The 17,259-nt window shown below is 34.9% G+C and overlaps 3 protein-coding genes across 5 annotated transcripts in view; 1 reads left to right on the top strand and 2 right to left on the bottom strand.

Annotated features, from left to right (window-relative positions):
* Window positions 1-16,314, bottom strand: part of LOC141445485 (PDF receptor-like) — a 79,923-nt gene extending 63,609 nt beyond the window's left edge. Inside the window, exons 1-2 of the mRNA XM_074111353.1 lie at window positions 16,305-16,314; window positions 13,610-13,765 (exon numbers count right to left, since the gene is read on the bottom strand). Of these exons, the coding sequence (XP_073967454.1) occupies window positions 13,610-13,765; window positions 16,305-16,314 (166 nt within the window). The remainder of the gene's footprint in view (window positions 1-13,609; window positions 13,766-16,304) is intronic.
* Window positions 3,222-6,403, bottom strand: LOC141432850 (tubulin polymerization-promoting protein homolog). Of its 3 annotated transcripts, none has more exons than XM_074094652.1 (4): window positions 6,324-6,403; window positions 6,174-6,198; window positions 3,851-4,038; window positions 3,222-3,504 (listed from the first exon to the last, which is right to left on the bottom strand). In XM_074094652.1, exons 3-4 carry the CDS (start codon window positions 4,033-4,035, stop codon window positions 3,315-3,317), a joined length of 375 nt encoding a protein of 124 aa, XP_073950753.1. In that variant the 5' UTR covers window positions 4,036-4,038; window positions 6,174-6,198; window positions 6,324-6,403; the 3' UTR covers window positions 3,222-3,314. The 3 variants fall into 3 exon arrangements, with proteins under 3 accessions (XP_073950753.1, XP_073950760.1, XP_073950768.1); XM_074094659.1 differs by having other exon boundaries at window positions 6,174-6,193; window positions 6,324-6,397; XM_074094667.1 differs by lacking the exon at window positions 6,174-6,198.
* On the top strand, window positions 9,404-12,461 carry LOC141432841 (tubulin polymerization-promoting protein homolog). The gene is made up of 3 exons (XM_074094640.1): window positions 9,404-9,546; window positions 9,853-10,098; window positions 11,905-12,461. Exons 2-3 carry the CDS (start codon window positions 9,872-9,874, stop codon window positions 12,134-12,136), a joined length of 459 nt encoding a protein of 152 aa, XP_073950741.1. The 5' UTR covers window positions 9,404-9,546; window positions 9,853-9,871; the 3' UTR covers window positions 12,137-12,461.
* Window positions 16,315-17,259: the final 945 nt, after the last annotated feature.

Below are 17,259 nucleotides of genomic sequence, written 5' to 3'. Positions count from 1 at the left end.
CCTCTGTTCAGAAATAATGTGTGTAGTAACTTTTATAATCTTATCTCGTTCAGCAACGTACGTTGCTGACTGTACGTACATGTAGCTTATGATATGAGCAAGGCTCCGCTAACACTGCATCTTCAACTTTGTACGGAACCCTTGGTGCGCGAGGCCTACTCTACACTTGGCCGGTTTATTAAATATATCTCACAGGTGTGTGTATGACAAGGTGCCCATACAAATATTCTTTTTATTGATTGGACTAGTACTCGTACAATATGACACCGATCGAGGGTGTCCGTTTCTAGTCCACTATTGAAAGGCGATTGGCACCCTCTATCGAAGCAAATTCAATTATCCTGCTTCCAATTATATTCATTTATCACGAGGTATAGGTACCAGCGCACTAAATCCTTTTTAAATAGATTTAACAATATCCGTCAGATACGTTTTGGTCTAATTTGTTAATCCTTGGTTACTTAGGTATCTATATATACCACATTCGATAATACACAGATCATTTATTTACAGCCGAGTTCATAAACTTGTGAGCAAAAATTTGATAAAAAAAATTATAAGAAAAAAATAAAACCGACTACAAAAAACCATGAAAATAATTTTCTACCAGTCTGAAATAGGTCCACTTCTGCTGGCTCGTACTGAGACACCGACTTCAGACTGGTAGAAAATTATTTTCATGGTTTTATGTAGTCGGTTCAATTTTTTGTTATTATTTTTTTTTTCACGCTTTTTAGTGTAAATAATCTAAGATACAATAGGTTATTGAAACGTCGAAATATTGCTTTTTCCGATGCAGAGACGTTCATTATTGAAGAGTCCGGTGCTTCATCACCCGTTTTACCATATGCATTACGAGGAGCATTAATTTCTTAGCAACTGTGTTATAGTTCAACCCGTGAAATACTTGTTATTGTGTAGTAACTCCGATGGTCAACTGTGGTCTTCATCATTAGTTCCACTTCACCAAATGATGATTTATTATAGGTGTCCCTACAATATTTGAAGAGTTCCCTCGATTTCCTTAAGATCAAATCATCAGATCCTGATTTGGTTCTTATTGAACCTAATTGAAGACACTGCTAGACGAACGCTAAAAAAATTCAAATCGGTTCATTAATGACGGAGTTCTGTGGTAACAAACATACAAAAAAAAAACCGAATTGATAACCTCCTCCCTTAGATGAATGATTGGTCTCGCGCGCTCGCTCGACTAGATACCGCCGGCGTACTTGTCAAATGCGGCAACAAATAGTACGCCGAATTCGGCGTACCCGAGCCCAAGGCGAGTCAGTTGCCTTGCAAACTGTGCGTAAGGTGCATGTACCGAATTTTTGTTACATTTTGGTTCTAAACCGAAGTAAAATGCCAGTTTTCGCAGTGAAACTGTTTAAATATAATACTACAAGCAGAAATAAGAAAGACCTGGGATCACCTACCATCAGTAAATATCGTATAATTTCGAAATTACAAAATAAAATAACATGAACCCTAAACGCCATTCTGTGTTGCTGCGTACACAAGAATCAAATTCCCCGTGGTTGAGTTTTTAATAAATTGAATTTTATTGTTATCACCATTAAATGATGATAAATTTTAATAACTTATTTTATTTAAGTATCTAAAGTAATTATTATATATACATAACCTAGTTCTATATTATTTAATGTTTACCTTTGTGATATATACACTGAAGGTGTATAAATTGTTACCCGACACTATTTAATTAAGGGGCGAATGTGTCTTAAAATTAAAAATGTTTTTCGTCTTCCCATTCAAAAAGCCCAATCAGCTGATTTACTTTAGGTATTAAGGGAAACGAAAAAATTTTTTTTTTTCGTATTTCTACCCATTTTCCTGAAATATTAACTTTTTACCCGACTGCCCGAAGGAGGGTTATGTTTTTCAAGCGTATGTATGTATGCATGTATGTATATTTTGTAAACATTTTTTTTTATTTTAGTCTTAACTAGCTGTTGCCCGCGGCTTCGCCCCCGTTGTTTTTTTCTGTATTTTCTTCCATAAAAACCTTCTCCTGACAGTAATGAACACAACAAAAAAAGAATTAGCGAAATCGGACCAGTCGTTCTCGAGTTTTGCGCTTAGCAACACATTTTACTTACTGTACATTATATTAGCTTTAACTATAGGTGCAACGTGTTATCTTAAGTACGCAAAAATTCTTAGTTGGTGACTCAGTCCATGAATTTTTAGTAATAATTTGTAAATATTGAATGTCCTTAAATATATATATTTTTTAATTAAAAGTGAGGCCTGAGCATTGATATACCTACATCATTCCTACCATTTTTTTAAAGAAGAAACCTACGCCTAACCTATACACAAACATATTAATACATTCACTCTTAATTACTTATTAATTTCTAAGTATTTCCCAAGGTACATTTTGTAACCAGTAACTTAATAGACCACAGAATAATTTATTTTCCCAATAATTCGGGTAACAGTGGAGCAGCTGGCAACACAATTCGTCACGCACACTAGCATCCTTGCAAATTGTCTTACACCGTTCTTACGCACACTACAACATTGAGTTGCCGCATTCATGAACCTTTTGTTTTTAGGTAGCGCGGTATCTAGTCGAGCAAGCGCGCGAGACCAATCATTCAATCTAAGCCTCCTCCTTTTTTGAAGCCTGTTAAAATATTTAAACACGCTTCTATGCCGTTAACAATAGAGTCGTGTTCAGATATTTTTGATCAAAATTTTGCTCACCTACCAGATGTGCTATCCGTATACAATGAAGTTTCTTGTGAATTTGAATTGCTAGTCTTTAATCTCTCACACGCGGACCTAAGCTGTTATTAAAATGAATGCCGCTCTTACGAGTATATTATCAATCAGTTAGTCTCGCATAGTGTAAACGGCGGGTAGGTTCGTTTAATACAAGTAATAATGCCGAATTGTACTGATAGAGTGAATTGTGTCGGACTATAGAATATTTATGTATGCCAATGACGTATTCAAAAAAGTTAACAAACTTGGTTCTCAAACATAGCACCATACATATACTGGTCGTTAACTTCAAAATAGGTCCGAGTCTCGTAGCACATGGTTTACGATGATTTGTTGCGAACTTACAGCTTTATTTCATCATAAAATATAAAAAAACTTCGTTTATATACGAGTATAAGCAAAACAAGACAATACACATGCGGGGATAAATAACAACAAAAAACAACGGGTAAGTGGACATAAGTAAGTACATTATTATGTTATTTCTTTAACAAACAAAATAAATAACCCTCATTTTGGGGAGATCGGGTAAAAATAGACCCGGGAACTTAAAAACATTAGAACGGCAATTTTTCTTTTGGCTTGTAAGTGAGGAAAAAGTCTCTGTACTGCGGAATCAGAACAGGTGTCTGGCCGGGTATGCCGCAGTTTGTCAAGGTTTCTTTTAATTGTTCTTCGTCATATCCTTTTAGCTCACACAAATCGGACAGGAACTCATTCCATTCGTCCCAATTTAATTCTGTTTTGCTAAAAAAAGAAAAAAAAGTATACATTCTAAACCATTTATACGGAGTATATAGGCACCTACCACACGTGCTGCAGTTGGTCGCTTTGCAAACGAGTTCAAGTAGACAGTTGATGTTTTTGTAAAAATTATTACAATTAAACGACTTATTTCATTGAAAGCTTAGGTGAAAGGAGTGTGTGAAGATTGTGTGAAGATTCGATTTTCACTACTTAAGCTTGCGTGGAAAATCATAGGATTGGAGATCATTTAAAAGTTGATCTAAAATATCTACGGTAGAGGTTATTTAAATACTTTAATATATTAATATTTACTTAAGCTAGAAGATGCTAAAAATGTTGTTAGCACCTGAATTTATAAAAGAGAATACCAGTTTCCGTCATAGTCAGTTTCCTGTCTTCCAGCAGTTTGGCTTGCCGGAACCAATAGTCAGATCGGTACAAAGTAATCGTCAAACCACTTCTTTTATTATCCATAAGTCTAGCATACTCGTAAAACTGCCCTTCAAGTGTGGCTGCTTCCTCATCTCCCATCGTCTACGTATCCAAGAGAAGGAGAGAGAGAGATAATCGTTACTATATTTTTAACCGACTTCAAAAAAGGAGGAGGTTCTATGTTCCGTTTTTTGTATTTTTTTTAATGTATGTTCGCCGATTACTCAGTCAATTGTGGACCGATTTTCAAAATTATTTTTTTAATCGAAAGGGTATTCTTTTGAGGTAGTCCCATTGTCACCAAGTGAAGACCTGATGATGTGATCCTAGGGAAATCGAGGGCAAACCTCAAATTTTATAGGCACACCTATGGCGATTTTGGCATTTTTAGCATTAAGATGAGCATTTACATTCAGAAAGTATCATTTGGTAACCTGGACCTGATGAAGAAGACCGTGATGACCAATGGAACTCATCAAAGCTAAGCTCGTCTATAAACGATCATAATTAATATACCTAAGATTAATATACCTAGATAAGCGACTAAAAAGAAGCTTTAAGTTAATGATTCTTTCGAACTAATATGATGCTAAAGCCAGAAGGTAGGCAACGGAGCTCTGTTATAAAACAAAGTAACTAAGTCGTGTTTGGGATTAATAGAATCGTTGTGTGATGTACTTTGGCTACGAATCACTAAAAAGTGAGAAATAAAGAAAATTTTTAACAAAAAAGTAATACCGACTCCAAAAAAAATAAATGGAACCGACTACAAAACCCTTAAAAAATATTATTCTAGGTACGTAATAGCTCGAAGTCGGTGACTCAGTACGACCCAGCAGGAGGGATTGAATGAAACCCATAGTATGTAAAAGAGGTATACTACTTTTGTCCCACTCCTGCTGGCTCGTGCTGAGTTACCGACTTTGAGCTAGTACGTACCTAGAATAATATATTTTAAGGGTTTTGTAGTCGGTTCCATTTTTTTTGTTATTTTTTTTATTTACTTGTAAATGTGTAAGATGCGACTGCGCGTACAAATCTACATAACAGTTATATTTTTTTCATCACACAGCGCCCTTACAGGCAGGCAAGCTAAATAGGCTCTAAATAAATACTGAGGTCTTTTTTTTGGCATTACAGGCTATGGGACTGTAATGGTTTTTTTTATTTGTGGCACCACATTGGTAGTGCCTGATAAGGTACATGTTCAAATTCAAGCAAAGAGGTACCTACTTTCCTCAACTCAAATAAAAACTAGCTTTAAATAGTGTTCATACAGAATTTTTATTGCAATCTAACTTTATTTTGGTTTAAGAATGATAACAACTACTTAAGAATAAATAAGTTTTAGTTTCAAACAGTGTGCCTATATTTTTTTAACTGCATTGGAAAAGGCAACGGATTCAAAATCCATTACATTCGTTAGGCTAGGTAGAAAGTATGGTAGGTAAGTAGGTACGTTACATTTTATCTTCTAATATATACAATTCTCGGGTCACAATGTTTCTGACCAAACTCCTCCGAAACGGCTTGACCGATTTTTATGTTTTTTTTAGTGTATAATATACGGTAGGTCTGAGAATAGGATGTAAACTATTTTTCATACTTCTACGCGGACGGAGTCGCGGGTAACAGCTAGTAATCTATGAAATAAATATACTTTTCCTCCCTAATGTGATGAAAAATATAACGTTTGTTTTACGGGGGGTATGGGAATCACGAAACTCGACTCAGAAAGCCCTGCCCTCGGCGGCTTTCTGGTGTGTTCCCACTACTTCCACAAGGGCGGATCCACCGTTGTGGGCACCATGGGCATGCCCACATAGGGTTGTGGTTGTTGGTTACGATGACGACACCTTTCACGGTCTATTGAGACCGATAAGCCAATGTCTTGATGCGCGGCAAAAAGGAAATAATCAAATGCAAAAGTCGTTCATAAGTCATGAATTCGATTGTTATTAATGAGCGAGTTCGTACTCCGACTCGCACTTTGCCAATTTTCAGGTCACTGTGACCACAATCTTTTTTAAGGGTTGGATCCGCTCCTGTACTTCCATTGACTGTACTATAATAGTACTATCAGTGGAACTAGTGGGAACACACTATAGGCTTCTAATAGTCTCTTTTGTACTGGGTGGCCTTACTTACCTACCGCACTTATGATTTTCAATGTGCTAATATTATTTTATTATATATCGAATCGAGCGCGTGGTACACGTGCGTAAAAAATAACGTACCTATTGTGCGTAGGCTGCTACTGGACTGATCAACAATTTTATGAAAAAAAAAATAATAAATATTAATTAGTATGTATAGAAACTTGGATAGCGTAAACGTTTTTACAATGAAATAAAATCAAAAAATATGAAGCTTATTTCACAAGTTACCTTTTAGCACAGTTAAACAAGAATTATTAAACAAATAAAGTTTTCTCCGTAGATATGGATTTTATACATGTAAAATCGACGTTGTCAAAGCGACAAGTTTACCACACGTTGCTAAGGAACATAAAAATAATCTCAGGGCGGCATCACATAAACAGTTGAAATTCGGTTTAAGAAAAACTGTCTAGAAACCAATTCCATAATTCAAAGGAACAGCAGAGAAACTAAAACCTCTTTATTAAAGAGAAGTTTTATTTAATCCAGTGCAATTATGCGGGTACGTAAACTCTTTTTCATCACACTTGCTCGTAAACAGTGTCGAAACATGCACGCTACCTTGGTTGCAACCCCCCAAATAAAACCCTCGACCTTAATATGCTTGTCATGAAACCCGTGGTTGGTAAGTGAGTCATTGCCCGTACTAATTTTGTCGTCATGAAGCCCAAGGTCGGTAAATGAACAGTGCCCGTACTGAAGCTGCTGCGCCATGCGCGCGCTGCTGCAGGACCACATGGAGGAGGCGGAGGGCGGCACTGCCAAGAGCGCAGCCTTAGGTATCGCCAATATTTAGAAGAATTATATTTTTTCTTTTACGAATATAAAATTTTACTCGCAAATGAAAAACATTGTATGTCGCACGGGCGGTACTAGAATTACGAACATCGCCTCATTAAAGCCCTCAGTGTTCGACTTCGGGCTTCTAACAGACTCTCGTTCGTAATTCCTTATTTACCGCCCTTAAGACACAATGTACTATTTACCCAACTGCAAGGAGTGGTAATGTTTTTACTTGTTTTTTTCATTTATTAAAAACCGTTATCTTTTACACTTCGTTTCTACGGCAGGCGAAAAAACGATCACTGAAGAAGGTATATTATATTTTGTCCGAAGCACTTTTTCATCATTTGCTCTTAGTACAAATTTTCAAGGAACGGGCTGTTAGTGGTCACTCAAGACAGTAAAACTTGTTGCATCATGTTTTAGAATGACATGACATTGATTAGATTTACATGCGAAAGTTTACCCATAGTACACTTTTACGCCTGCCGTAAATACAGAGTATAGCTTCACCTGTCTATGTACAGTCAACTACTAAGAGATATATCCATCTTAACCTAACAAAATGATTTAACTTTTCGCATGCCATAATTAATTACCCTTGGTCGGTGACATTTCTAGTAGCAGCAAAACCTTACATTATCATCGACTCGTTTAAAGTGCAACAATTATGTATTCCGCTACGCTTCCTCCGAATGTACACTAACAAACCTCTTTTACTATCTACCGATATATTATGACAAATATAAGCAAACATTTAATGTTCCAAAACAATGTAACCAATATTATTAAATTTAGAACAGGACCTTATATTACGAAGTGCAAAATTCAAACTTCGTTTCTTGCCGTCCTGTTGACGCTTATACGAGAGTGAAAGGGACGGTACGATACGAACTTAGATTTTCGAATTTTGTAGTATCTCCCTGAATTCAAGCAAGCCGATTCGATGTTCAAACACTTAAATTTTCTTCTTCATTATAGTTATACTAGTGTTTGCCCACGCCTACGCACGCGTGAACCATTAGATCCAGCAGAAGAATTGAACTTCCGAGATTTTATTTAACTCCCACGAGAATTCCTAAAAATAATTGTAGATTTCATTAACGTTGCAAAAAAACTGTGCAAAATTTCATGGCTCTGAACCTACCAGTTCTGTTGAGATTTAGAGATTTTATCGAGATCTCGTGGGAATACTGTGATAAAAAGTAGCCTATGTATTATTCCAATCACCAGCTTTCGCAAACTTTAGCTAAATCTGTCCAGCCGTTTTAGCTTGAATTAGTACTATTTGAATTTAATTGATGCTCGCGGTAGTTAATAAAACAAATGTCGCTAAACTTAAAAAAAAAAAACTGACGCGTCACGAAAACAGTACGCACTTGTCATTGCATACATCTGTCTCAGGTTATTAGATAAATAATATCTATTTAGTGTGTTGGTTACACTTTTTTGGAACATTGAACGTTTGCTTACATTTGTCATAATATATCGGTAGATAGTAAAAGAGGCTTGTTAGTGTACATTCGGAGGAAACTTGGCGGGATACAATAATTGTAACACTTTAAACGAGTCGATGATAATGTAAGGTTTGCTGCTACTAGAAATGTCACGACCAAGGGTAAATAATTATGGCATGCGAAAAGTTACATCATTTAGGATAATTACCATGGATACATCTCTTTTTAGTTGACTGTACCTATTTTACGCATAATATGAAGGGTCCACGGAAAAAAAACGTCTTGGCAAGTTGGCACGTTTTTTTAAAATTTACTAAGATTTTAATCTAATCATTACGCAAAGTATGACTTACCATTGAATTAAATAATCTGAAAACAATATAAAACAGTTTTTATTTTATTTTATTATTTTATTTATTATTATTTTTTTCCGTCTTGGTTTTTGATATTTTGTGTTTTTTTTATTGTACTTATAATTGTTTTTTTTACTGTTATTTATTATTATTTGATTAATTTTGATATAATTGAGAACATTTATTTAGGTTTAAGTTGTCTTTTATTGTATTTTTCTTTATATTTTATATATTAATATAGTACTTACTCTGACTCTGAATATAAAACATATTTTTTTAACTTTTTATTTAATTGTTCGTGATGACTAGGTAACTTTCAAACCGCTATAGTTAACTAAAAAGTTGCTTAGGTAACCAGATCAACTTTGCTTTCTTGTTGCACAAATAACTATTGTTTAACTTAACTGTTTCCGAAAAAAAAAATCATTAGGTACAGTCAAGTGTAAAAATATGTACGTATTCAAAGTTTCAAAAATATGTACCACAGACTCTTATTCCATCGCAATAAGGCCGTAGTAACATAATATTTTTGAGTGGTTCGAATGGATACTTATTTTTGCACTTGACTGTACCTAGGTACATATTATGTTAAATTCATTGAACTTCCGAAAGAAGATTAGTTATGTTACTTTAAAAAATGCTATTCGCACTGACGTTTTGCAATATCAAATCTATGAACCTATGATTTAACATTGAAACATCACAATATCAGTGAATTGCTCGTTTTTTGACTCGTATAATCTTTTTTGTGGTAGAATTTTCCAGGACCGATAAGTTTGAATAAGTAATAACGAATTCATCAAGCTAAAGTACTCAGTTAAGATTTTAAAAAATATCGCTAATCCATAATTATTTAAAGTAGGTACCAGTTAAATGTCACATTATTACAAGTATTTTGACATCCTGAAGCTCGAAACCGACGGTTTGATCATAATCATTAAAGCTTGCATTTTCATAAAGTGCTCGGGGTATCTTTATGAGGTCAAGGCTAATATTTTCATGATGAAGGATCGACCGAGTACATTATGAAGAGTCACTCGATCCGTCACCGGACTTACATCCACGCATTTAATTATAGACTGAACTTGAGCAAAACTTTTTCTCGAGAAGACGTACTTTTCAAAGTAGGTAACGTAGCACTTTATTGAAGGTAATGTTTTTAAGGTCTCAAGTTGAGTCAATTATGATGCTGACACCTACTATGAAAAAGAATGAAGTAGTAGATGAAGAAGAGGAACCAGTAGCAAACCTCGACTCGCAGTTTCTAGAGTTTGCTAAGATGTTGGACAGACAACGTCCCAGAGACACCATCACGCTCTATTGCTCGGACTATTGGATGAGGCAAAGCAAGATCATAGACGATAGAAAGGTCACCATGACTGATACGGGAGTCACGTGGTGGAAGTTCAGGTAAGTGAACTTTTATTGGTAGGTACTTACTTGACGAAATCCTGAGTGTTTCGTTCAGTTTGTGGCGTTCGAGTTAATACTTTAATGTCCTTTATAAAACAAACAAAGCACGCTCTGAAAAGCTCTGCCACGAATCTCTTAGTTCTTAATATCATTTATTTGTAGATATCTAAACAACCAAAGCCAACGAATAACGGTTTATAAAAAAATGGTTCAGCCATTCCGAACTAAGCTGATACTTAGCTAAATCGATTTTTTCTTCAATAAAATTATTCTCTAGATTGTGGGTAGAGAGCTGTGTTTCTAGATCTCGAAACATAAACCAAACATGTGGAGATTAAGGTTAAGTAGTTTCAGTGTTCGATTTAAAATACTAATCTTTTTTCCTTCCTGCCGTCGTAACGAAAAGGGGCACAACTATAATTTTTTATGAAATTGAGTAAATACATAATCAGAATCAGGAAAAACAGGCGCATCTGCCTGATTTTTTGTACAGTATTTCTTGGAGATACCGTTAGCCCAAATGTCACAAATGCCTGAAATATTGTCACTGCTTTTAAAAAAAACTCGTAGCTCAAAATAGATATTTTTCTGAGTGAACTTTATAGACATTATACATCAAGGTTCAATTTTGTTGACATATTGATTTTAGATACGACATTTTTTTAAAGTAGTGACGATATTCAGATTTACTATTAGATTCATTAAAGCAAAGAGGCATATTAAATATAAATAATAAATATCACGGGACAATTCACACCAATTGACCTAGTCCCAAAGTAAGCTTAGCAAAGCTTGTGTTATGGGTACTAAGCAACGGATAAATATAATTATATAGATAGATAAATACTTAAATACATATTAAACACCCAAGACCCGAGAACAAACATTCGTATTTTTCATACAAGTAGTCAGGTTCTCTAACCACTAGGCCATCTGGTCGTCTAAATATTAATTTGGCTATGGTTAATATGCTTACCCAGTTAAAAAGGTTTATAGCATTCTTGCAACCATGGCACAGGGGCCTTTTTAAGATTTATATTAGTTTTTAATTATTATTATTAAGTTTTTATTGTTTAAATCATTTATTATGTAAATTACATACTTATTACTTAATAAAAGAAATAAACGTTTAAAAACATCGTTAAAAAGGTTCAGTTCAGTGATATATTAAAAATAAAGGGCCTACGTATGTAGGCTTAATGTGCTTAATTTTTAATGTAAAATGATGTTGAATATTAAAAGGAAAAATCATAAATAACAGAAAATATGCCTATTTTTCCTAACATTGTTTTAACTTGTCTAAAATGTTCAAATGAAAAGGCACATTTTTAGTTATGCCTTTACTACCTACGTTGCAAGACTATTTTACTTTATTTATTTTGTTTATTTACTTTATTTAAAGCAAAACAAAAAAACTTTCAACATTTATTTTCTCGAGTTTAACAAAATATTAGACGTGCACCTTTCGCATCTAAAAAAAATAAAATTTTAAAAATTGAAACTGTTTATTTCTCTGAAAATTAATAATATTCAAATTACATTGCTTAACTTCTAATCTTAATTTAGGTATTAAAGATTTAAACTACTAAATGGTTAGACATTAAATAAAAATCGCTTAAGGACTCATCTTATCTGATTACCAGGTACATTTTCCAGTTTTTATATGTAGTTTACTTGGAAATCCATTTAAGATACTGGGCAGTATGCTCGTCTATACTCTTTGGCCATATACATTGTTACTCCTTGGTATTATATAGGATTTCGACGTCAGAATTGATACTTGCATTATTTAACCTTTTACAGTAAAACCGAGTTAAGCCAAAAAGAATGGAAAGACTATCTTAAAGACCTTTGTGCTCTTAAGGCGCTGGATCAAGAGTTGGTTGAGGAAATGATGACCAACTGCGGACTACCAGGCCAATCCCCAGTCCACGTGCCTCGGTATAGAGACTTTTTCCTAACGTATAGGCCAAAGAATTATTTATTAATTTGTGAATCCGTTGATAGCACAGGAAAACCAATAAAAAAGAAATAGATAATATAGGATTACTCGCGTGTCTGTCTGCTTGCCCGTATGCCATAAGTCATAACCAATTTGCTTCGTAACTACCGACCCGATTGACTAGAAAATTGGTGTACAATATAAGTTGGTGATCCAAAAACGTAAATAAATGAATAAGTAGGGGTGACTTTTTTTTGGGGTGAAATTAAAAATAAAATCGTTAACTATTATTTGTGTGACATGTCAAATGAAGGCTTTTTGTGGGTTTCTTAAATATATGTTTTTAGATAAAAAGAAAGAAAGTATCTACGGAACCCTTTCCAGTCCACGCCAATTTAACTAAGGGCGAGTTCTATGGTTTTTTTTATTACCATAAAGTCGTTCAGGTACTGGATCCCCTTTCCAACCTGTAGTATTTTACCATTGTAAAGTTTTTTTTAAATATATTATTACTATTTGTAATAAATACAATACAAATATTTCCAACTTATTGACTAAAATAGTGGATAAGATAGCTTAATTATTGTCAATTGTGTTAGTTTTGTTAGTTGCGACTTTGTGGTTGCGACAGATCTGTAGCTCTAAAGCGAGGGTAATATTGCGATGAAAACGGCTCAAGACGTTTATTACTCGCTTTGTATTACGGTTGAGTGACCTTAATAGGTACCAATTTCTCTTTCTCTTAAAGTTTAAATGAACCCTAATGAATTAATTTAATTGTTAAGCATTAATTGTTCGTCTGGTTCTATAGCAACTTTAATTTGTTAGTTTTTACTAGGACTAGTTTTTTTTAGAAAATTCGGGACAATATGTGAGATTGGCATGATTTTTGTAGAGTAAGAGGTGATTCATAAAAATAGTCTCAATTATGCTTTAAGAAACAGAAATAGCTTACAATTGGTAAGTTATGTGTGCACAAATAAAGTAGTGTGAGTATTTGGGTACTTAAAACATACGATAAATTAAATGTATGATGATCTAAGTGATAAATACGTAGGATACTGATGTGCCATGGAAAACTTTCTAATATTGCGGAATTATTTATACAGGAAAATTTCAGAAACTTCTCACAATTTTGTATGGGGATTGAAACTTTCTGTTTCTTAAATTTAAATGTCCTATATTTCTTGTGAAAATTTCCAGTAATTTCAGAGAACTTTTCCAACTTGCAGGTGCAGGGTGGGTTTTTGCAGGTGGTAGGACCTTGTGCAAGGTCAGCCCGGATTGCTACCACCATCTTGCTCGCTAATCCTGCGGTGCTTGCATGGTTGTGTTTCGGCGTGGAGAGTAAGGCATCCGGTGAAATTACTGGCACTTGAGGTATCCATCTTAGGCCTCTAGGTTGGCAACGCACCTGCAATACCTGGTGTTGCAGATGTTTATGGGCGGTGGTGATCTCTTACCATCAGGCGTACCCACTTGCTGTTTGCCATCCAATTGAACAAAAAAAAAATTTTTTGGAAACTTTCTGCAACGTGCACATTTCTACGTAGGAATTAGCTTTACCCGGCTGATAAACAAAATTTTGATGCCTGTCCAAACACCCTTGATAGAGAGACAGCAGGTCATTGCGGTCCCCGGCCGCCGACAGCGTCGAACCCGTCTTGTTGGCCGGCCTTAAAGCCAGCACACACCAATCACTTGCTGCGATTAACTGAAAATCTGAAACAAAATAAACCAGCACAGTAAAGCTCAGTTTAGTGGTGCTAGAAAGATCTTTGCGGCGCCCGATCGACCTAGTGCTCGTTATAGTCATTAATTTCACGGCGTTGCGATGGGTAAATTTGGCCTAAGATAATCACAGGAATAAACCGACCGCTGAATGTTAGTTTGATTGTTCATGCAGCGTTACACGGCTGTAGAAAATATGTAGTACTGTTTTTAGGGTTCTGTACCTAATGGGTACAAACGTCCCGTGACTCTATTACTAAGACTTCGTCACTGTCCATCGACGTTATAATCTTTATATCTATCTAGCACACACACACACACACACACACACACACACACACACACACACACACGCGCGCGCGCGGCCGCACGCACGCACGCACACACACACGCGTTAGTAGAATACCTATTAATTTAAAGCGTCGAAGTGTCGGCTATCGGTATGGAGACGGTAGCAGCTGCCCGCTGAAGCTCTTTGCGTTTATACTCGAAAAAAACCATTAGGTACTCTACTGAAACCTTTTTGGAGGTTTGGAACAATTATCGGATAACTGGAACCGTGTTATTCTAGTTGGCTTAATTAAATTTATTGGTTACGTCTTACGTGTAAAATGAGAAAACAAATTGATTTCTTTGAATATAGCTGTCGTTCTAAAAACGTGATTGATTACGAAATGAACCACTGCTATAAAATACTGTACGTTTTTCCCTCCACACACAAACTTGTCGATCACCACTTTATATCCCTAAAAGTATAGATTAGAACCGAGTTTGCCAGAATAGTTTCCTGTCTATGAATTTCAATCAATGGATCCGTTTAAATACATAATAATATAGATATACCTAAGCTATGTCAATCCGGTAAGTTTGTTGTTGTGAGGGATTAACAATTAAACTGCGTTTCCATCAATAATGCGCGAGGATACACGACATCAGCGCTACCTATAGTGTCTGCAACTTTGTTGTCTCCTAAAAGAAATATCCTTCATCTTAGGTTAGGTCTGAGGCTCTGACATTTTGAAATTCCATCGCAACATTATGACAAAAATCATGCAAAAATCAAATCTATTACGTATTAATTTATAATACAACATTACAGTACGATTATCTCCACTTTGACACTCGGTGATTCTACAATGATTGAAATCAAGATTTGGCCATGGCCGCGACAACGTCTACTCCGGCTTTGTATATTAGACAGCTTGATTGTTAAAAAAACAAAACGAATAGTATTTTGTCGTAATTTGTTTGCAATTTACCTTTACGATTCAAACCCAGACATTCCGAGTGTCAAAGTGGAAATAATCGTAGTACTGTACCGTGTTTTGGGTGGACAAAGGGTTGTGAATAATTTTGGTCATTTAAATTAAATGAGATACTTAAGTAAAATTTATTAAAAAAGTGTGTTTCATTTTGGTTACGTCAGTGTTTGTTTACTTCATGTTTAGTTGTACATTTACTGTAAAACAAAAAGGTAAAGCTATTTTAATGGTTTCTTTAAATAATAGTAAACATAATTATATAATTTTTAATTTTTGTATTTGTATTTGTAATTGTTCTTGTATCCTAACTAAGATAACCTAAATCCGGTAGGTCCACAAAACTGCCTATATATGTAAATTTAACAGCTGACTTATTTACGGCTCGCAAAACACGACAACAATGTATCAAATTACAGTAACAGGTCGTATCAATATTATGTAATTCATAGTACGATACGACTTTTTAGAATATATTGCAGAATTTCATTCCCGGCGTGCTGAAACGGTAGGTAATTAGACCAATCAAAACTAATCGTCTGCTGCATGTGAAATTAAATTTACCAATGAGAATGCTTCATTCATGACTTTTATGAGATGTTTTTTTTTCTTAAATGCACTATACATATATGCACCAAATGCTTTAATTTTTTTGAAGTATGAAAAAACGCCACAGCATCGCTGCAGGTCGGATATGACGAGAATGACGTTTTGATTTTTTAAATATGTGGATGGGTAATGGCCACTAAGAAAGAACTCGTTAAAAAAAATATTTCACAAAAGATAAACTAAAAAGATTCGATATTACTTGTTGACTTACTCAACTAACATAGGTAGGTACTAACAGGGCAAGATAAGTAAAAAAGCTTGTAATAAATTTTTTTTTTGCTAAGAAATGAAAATATTTATACCACAACATTTTTTTTCTTGAATTTGCTACGGCGTAAAATGTAGGTACAACGATCAAGATGTCTTTACTGTTTCGACAACGCTCGCATCGTACGCATACAGCAAACACGGCCGCGGGAAGGAGATCGCGCGAGTGACAAAACAGGAACAGTGTTCAATAAATTCAAGCTTGCATCATAAGACAAACATCTATTTCTAAAATTAGAAGTATAAATAAATTGCTTTGTTAATGACAGATATGACAGATGACATCGCCTACATTATTTCTACTTTTGGCCACTATGAGCGCTGTGATAGATTTCATTACCCCCACCTAGTACCTACTTCGCACCTAGCGAATAGAAATGCTTCATTTACCTCACCTCGCTCCATGCTCGGTAATGAAGCGTTTCTATTGGTTAATGAAAAAAACACATCATACATCCAACGCAACTGTATGAAACGCAGCTGTATGAAGCTAAGAATAAAATACCTGGGCGACCGAGTTTCACTCGAGCTAAAAATCGATAATACGGGTTTTAACAGATATGAAAAAACCTAGATCGATTGTTTGCCCCGAAAACCCCCACTTAATCTACATCATTTAAAAAATAGTTTCTGAGATAGGTATCCGCTAGATATTCGTAATAAATAAATACTTAAACAAGAATGACGCAATAATCTTAAAACAAATAATTTAACATTTTATTTTGTGGTTATAAATCAAAGTAAATAAACAGTAAATTGATTGCCAAATAAGTAAATAGCTATTTCTCAAAAATTACCGTAAAAGTTGTCATTATTCTTTACATATCAGAAGGTGAAGTCCATAGTTTATGGTCAGCGAAAAATTAAAAAGTTAAAAAGATCGCAGGCGCGCTAGCTCGACAGTAATAAATTAGCGCGCCTGCAATCAGTCACATTTTTTTTTAATTTAAAAAGGCCATAGAAATGTTGGCACAAGTCGTATACAGCCAAGTCTAATGACCGGTACCAGATATTTTGTTGGAACTCCAGGCTTTTTTATTGGGTTTGAAACAGCTTGTGGCGTTTTCGGTAAATACACCTGCAGTTTTATTTAATGAAAAAAAAGGCGGGAAAGCATAAGAAAAAATATTGGAATAAAATTAAAAGTTATAATATATTTTGAGAAAAAGTTAATTCTGTTTCAGAATTATTCACCATTTTTGAGAAAAGCTTTATATTAGTCTCGGCTGGAATAGCAACTGCTGGCTTCGTATTAGTTAAACGGACTCGCAAGCTCGTCCGTTTAATACTCATACTCAGCCAGCAGTTGCCTACTTCCAGGCCACGACAATAATCTACTATTGCCGTAGA

The sequence above is a fragment of the Choristoneura fumiferana genome, chromosome Z, assembly GCF_025370935.1.
Source record: "Choristoneura fumiferana chromosome Z, NRCan_CFum_1, whole genome shotgun sequence".
Taxonomy (NCBI): domain Eukaryota; kingdom Metazoa; phylum Arthropoda; class Insecta; order Lepidoptera; family Tortricidae; genus Choristoneura; species Choristoneura fumiferana.
Note: the sequence above shows the minus strand (reverse complement) of the source record. Positions and strands in the feature narration are given on the sequence as shown.

Bases quoted from the DNA above. Each gene is read 5' to 3' on its own strand.
- LOC141432850 (XM_074094652.1), bottom strand. From the start codon at position 4,035: ATGGGAGATGAGGAAGCAGCCACACTTGAAGGGCAGTTTTACGAGTAT. The intron at 3,505-3,850 runs GTGCTAACAACA...TTCTTTTTTTAG, and splicing joins ATTCTCTTTTATAAATTCAG to CAAAACAGAATTAAATTGGG.
- LOC141432841 (XM_074094640.1), top strand. From the start codon at position 9,872: ATGATGCTGACACCTACTATGAAAAAGAATGAAGTAGTAGATGAAGAA. The intron at 10,099-11,904 runs GTAAGTGAACTT...AACCTTTTACAG, and splicing joins GTCACGTGGTGGAAGTTCAG to TAAAACCGAGTTAAGCCAAA.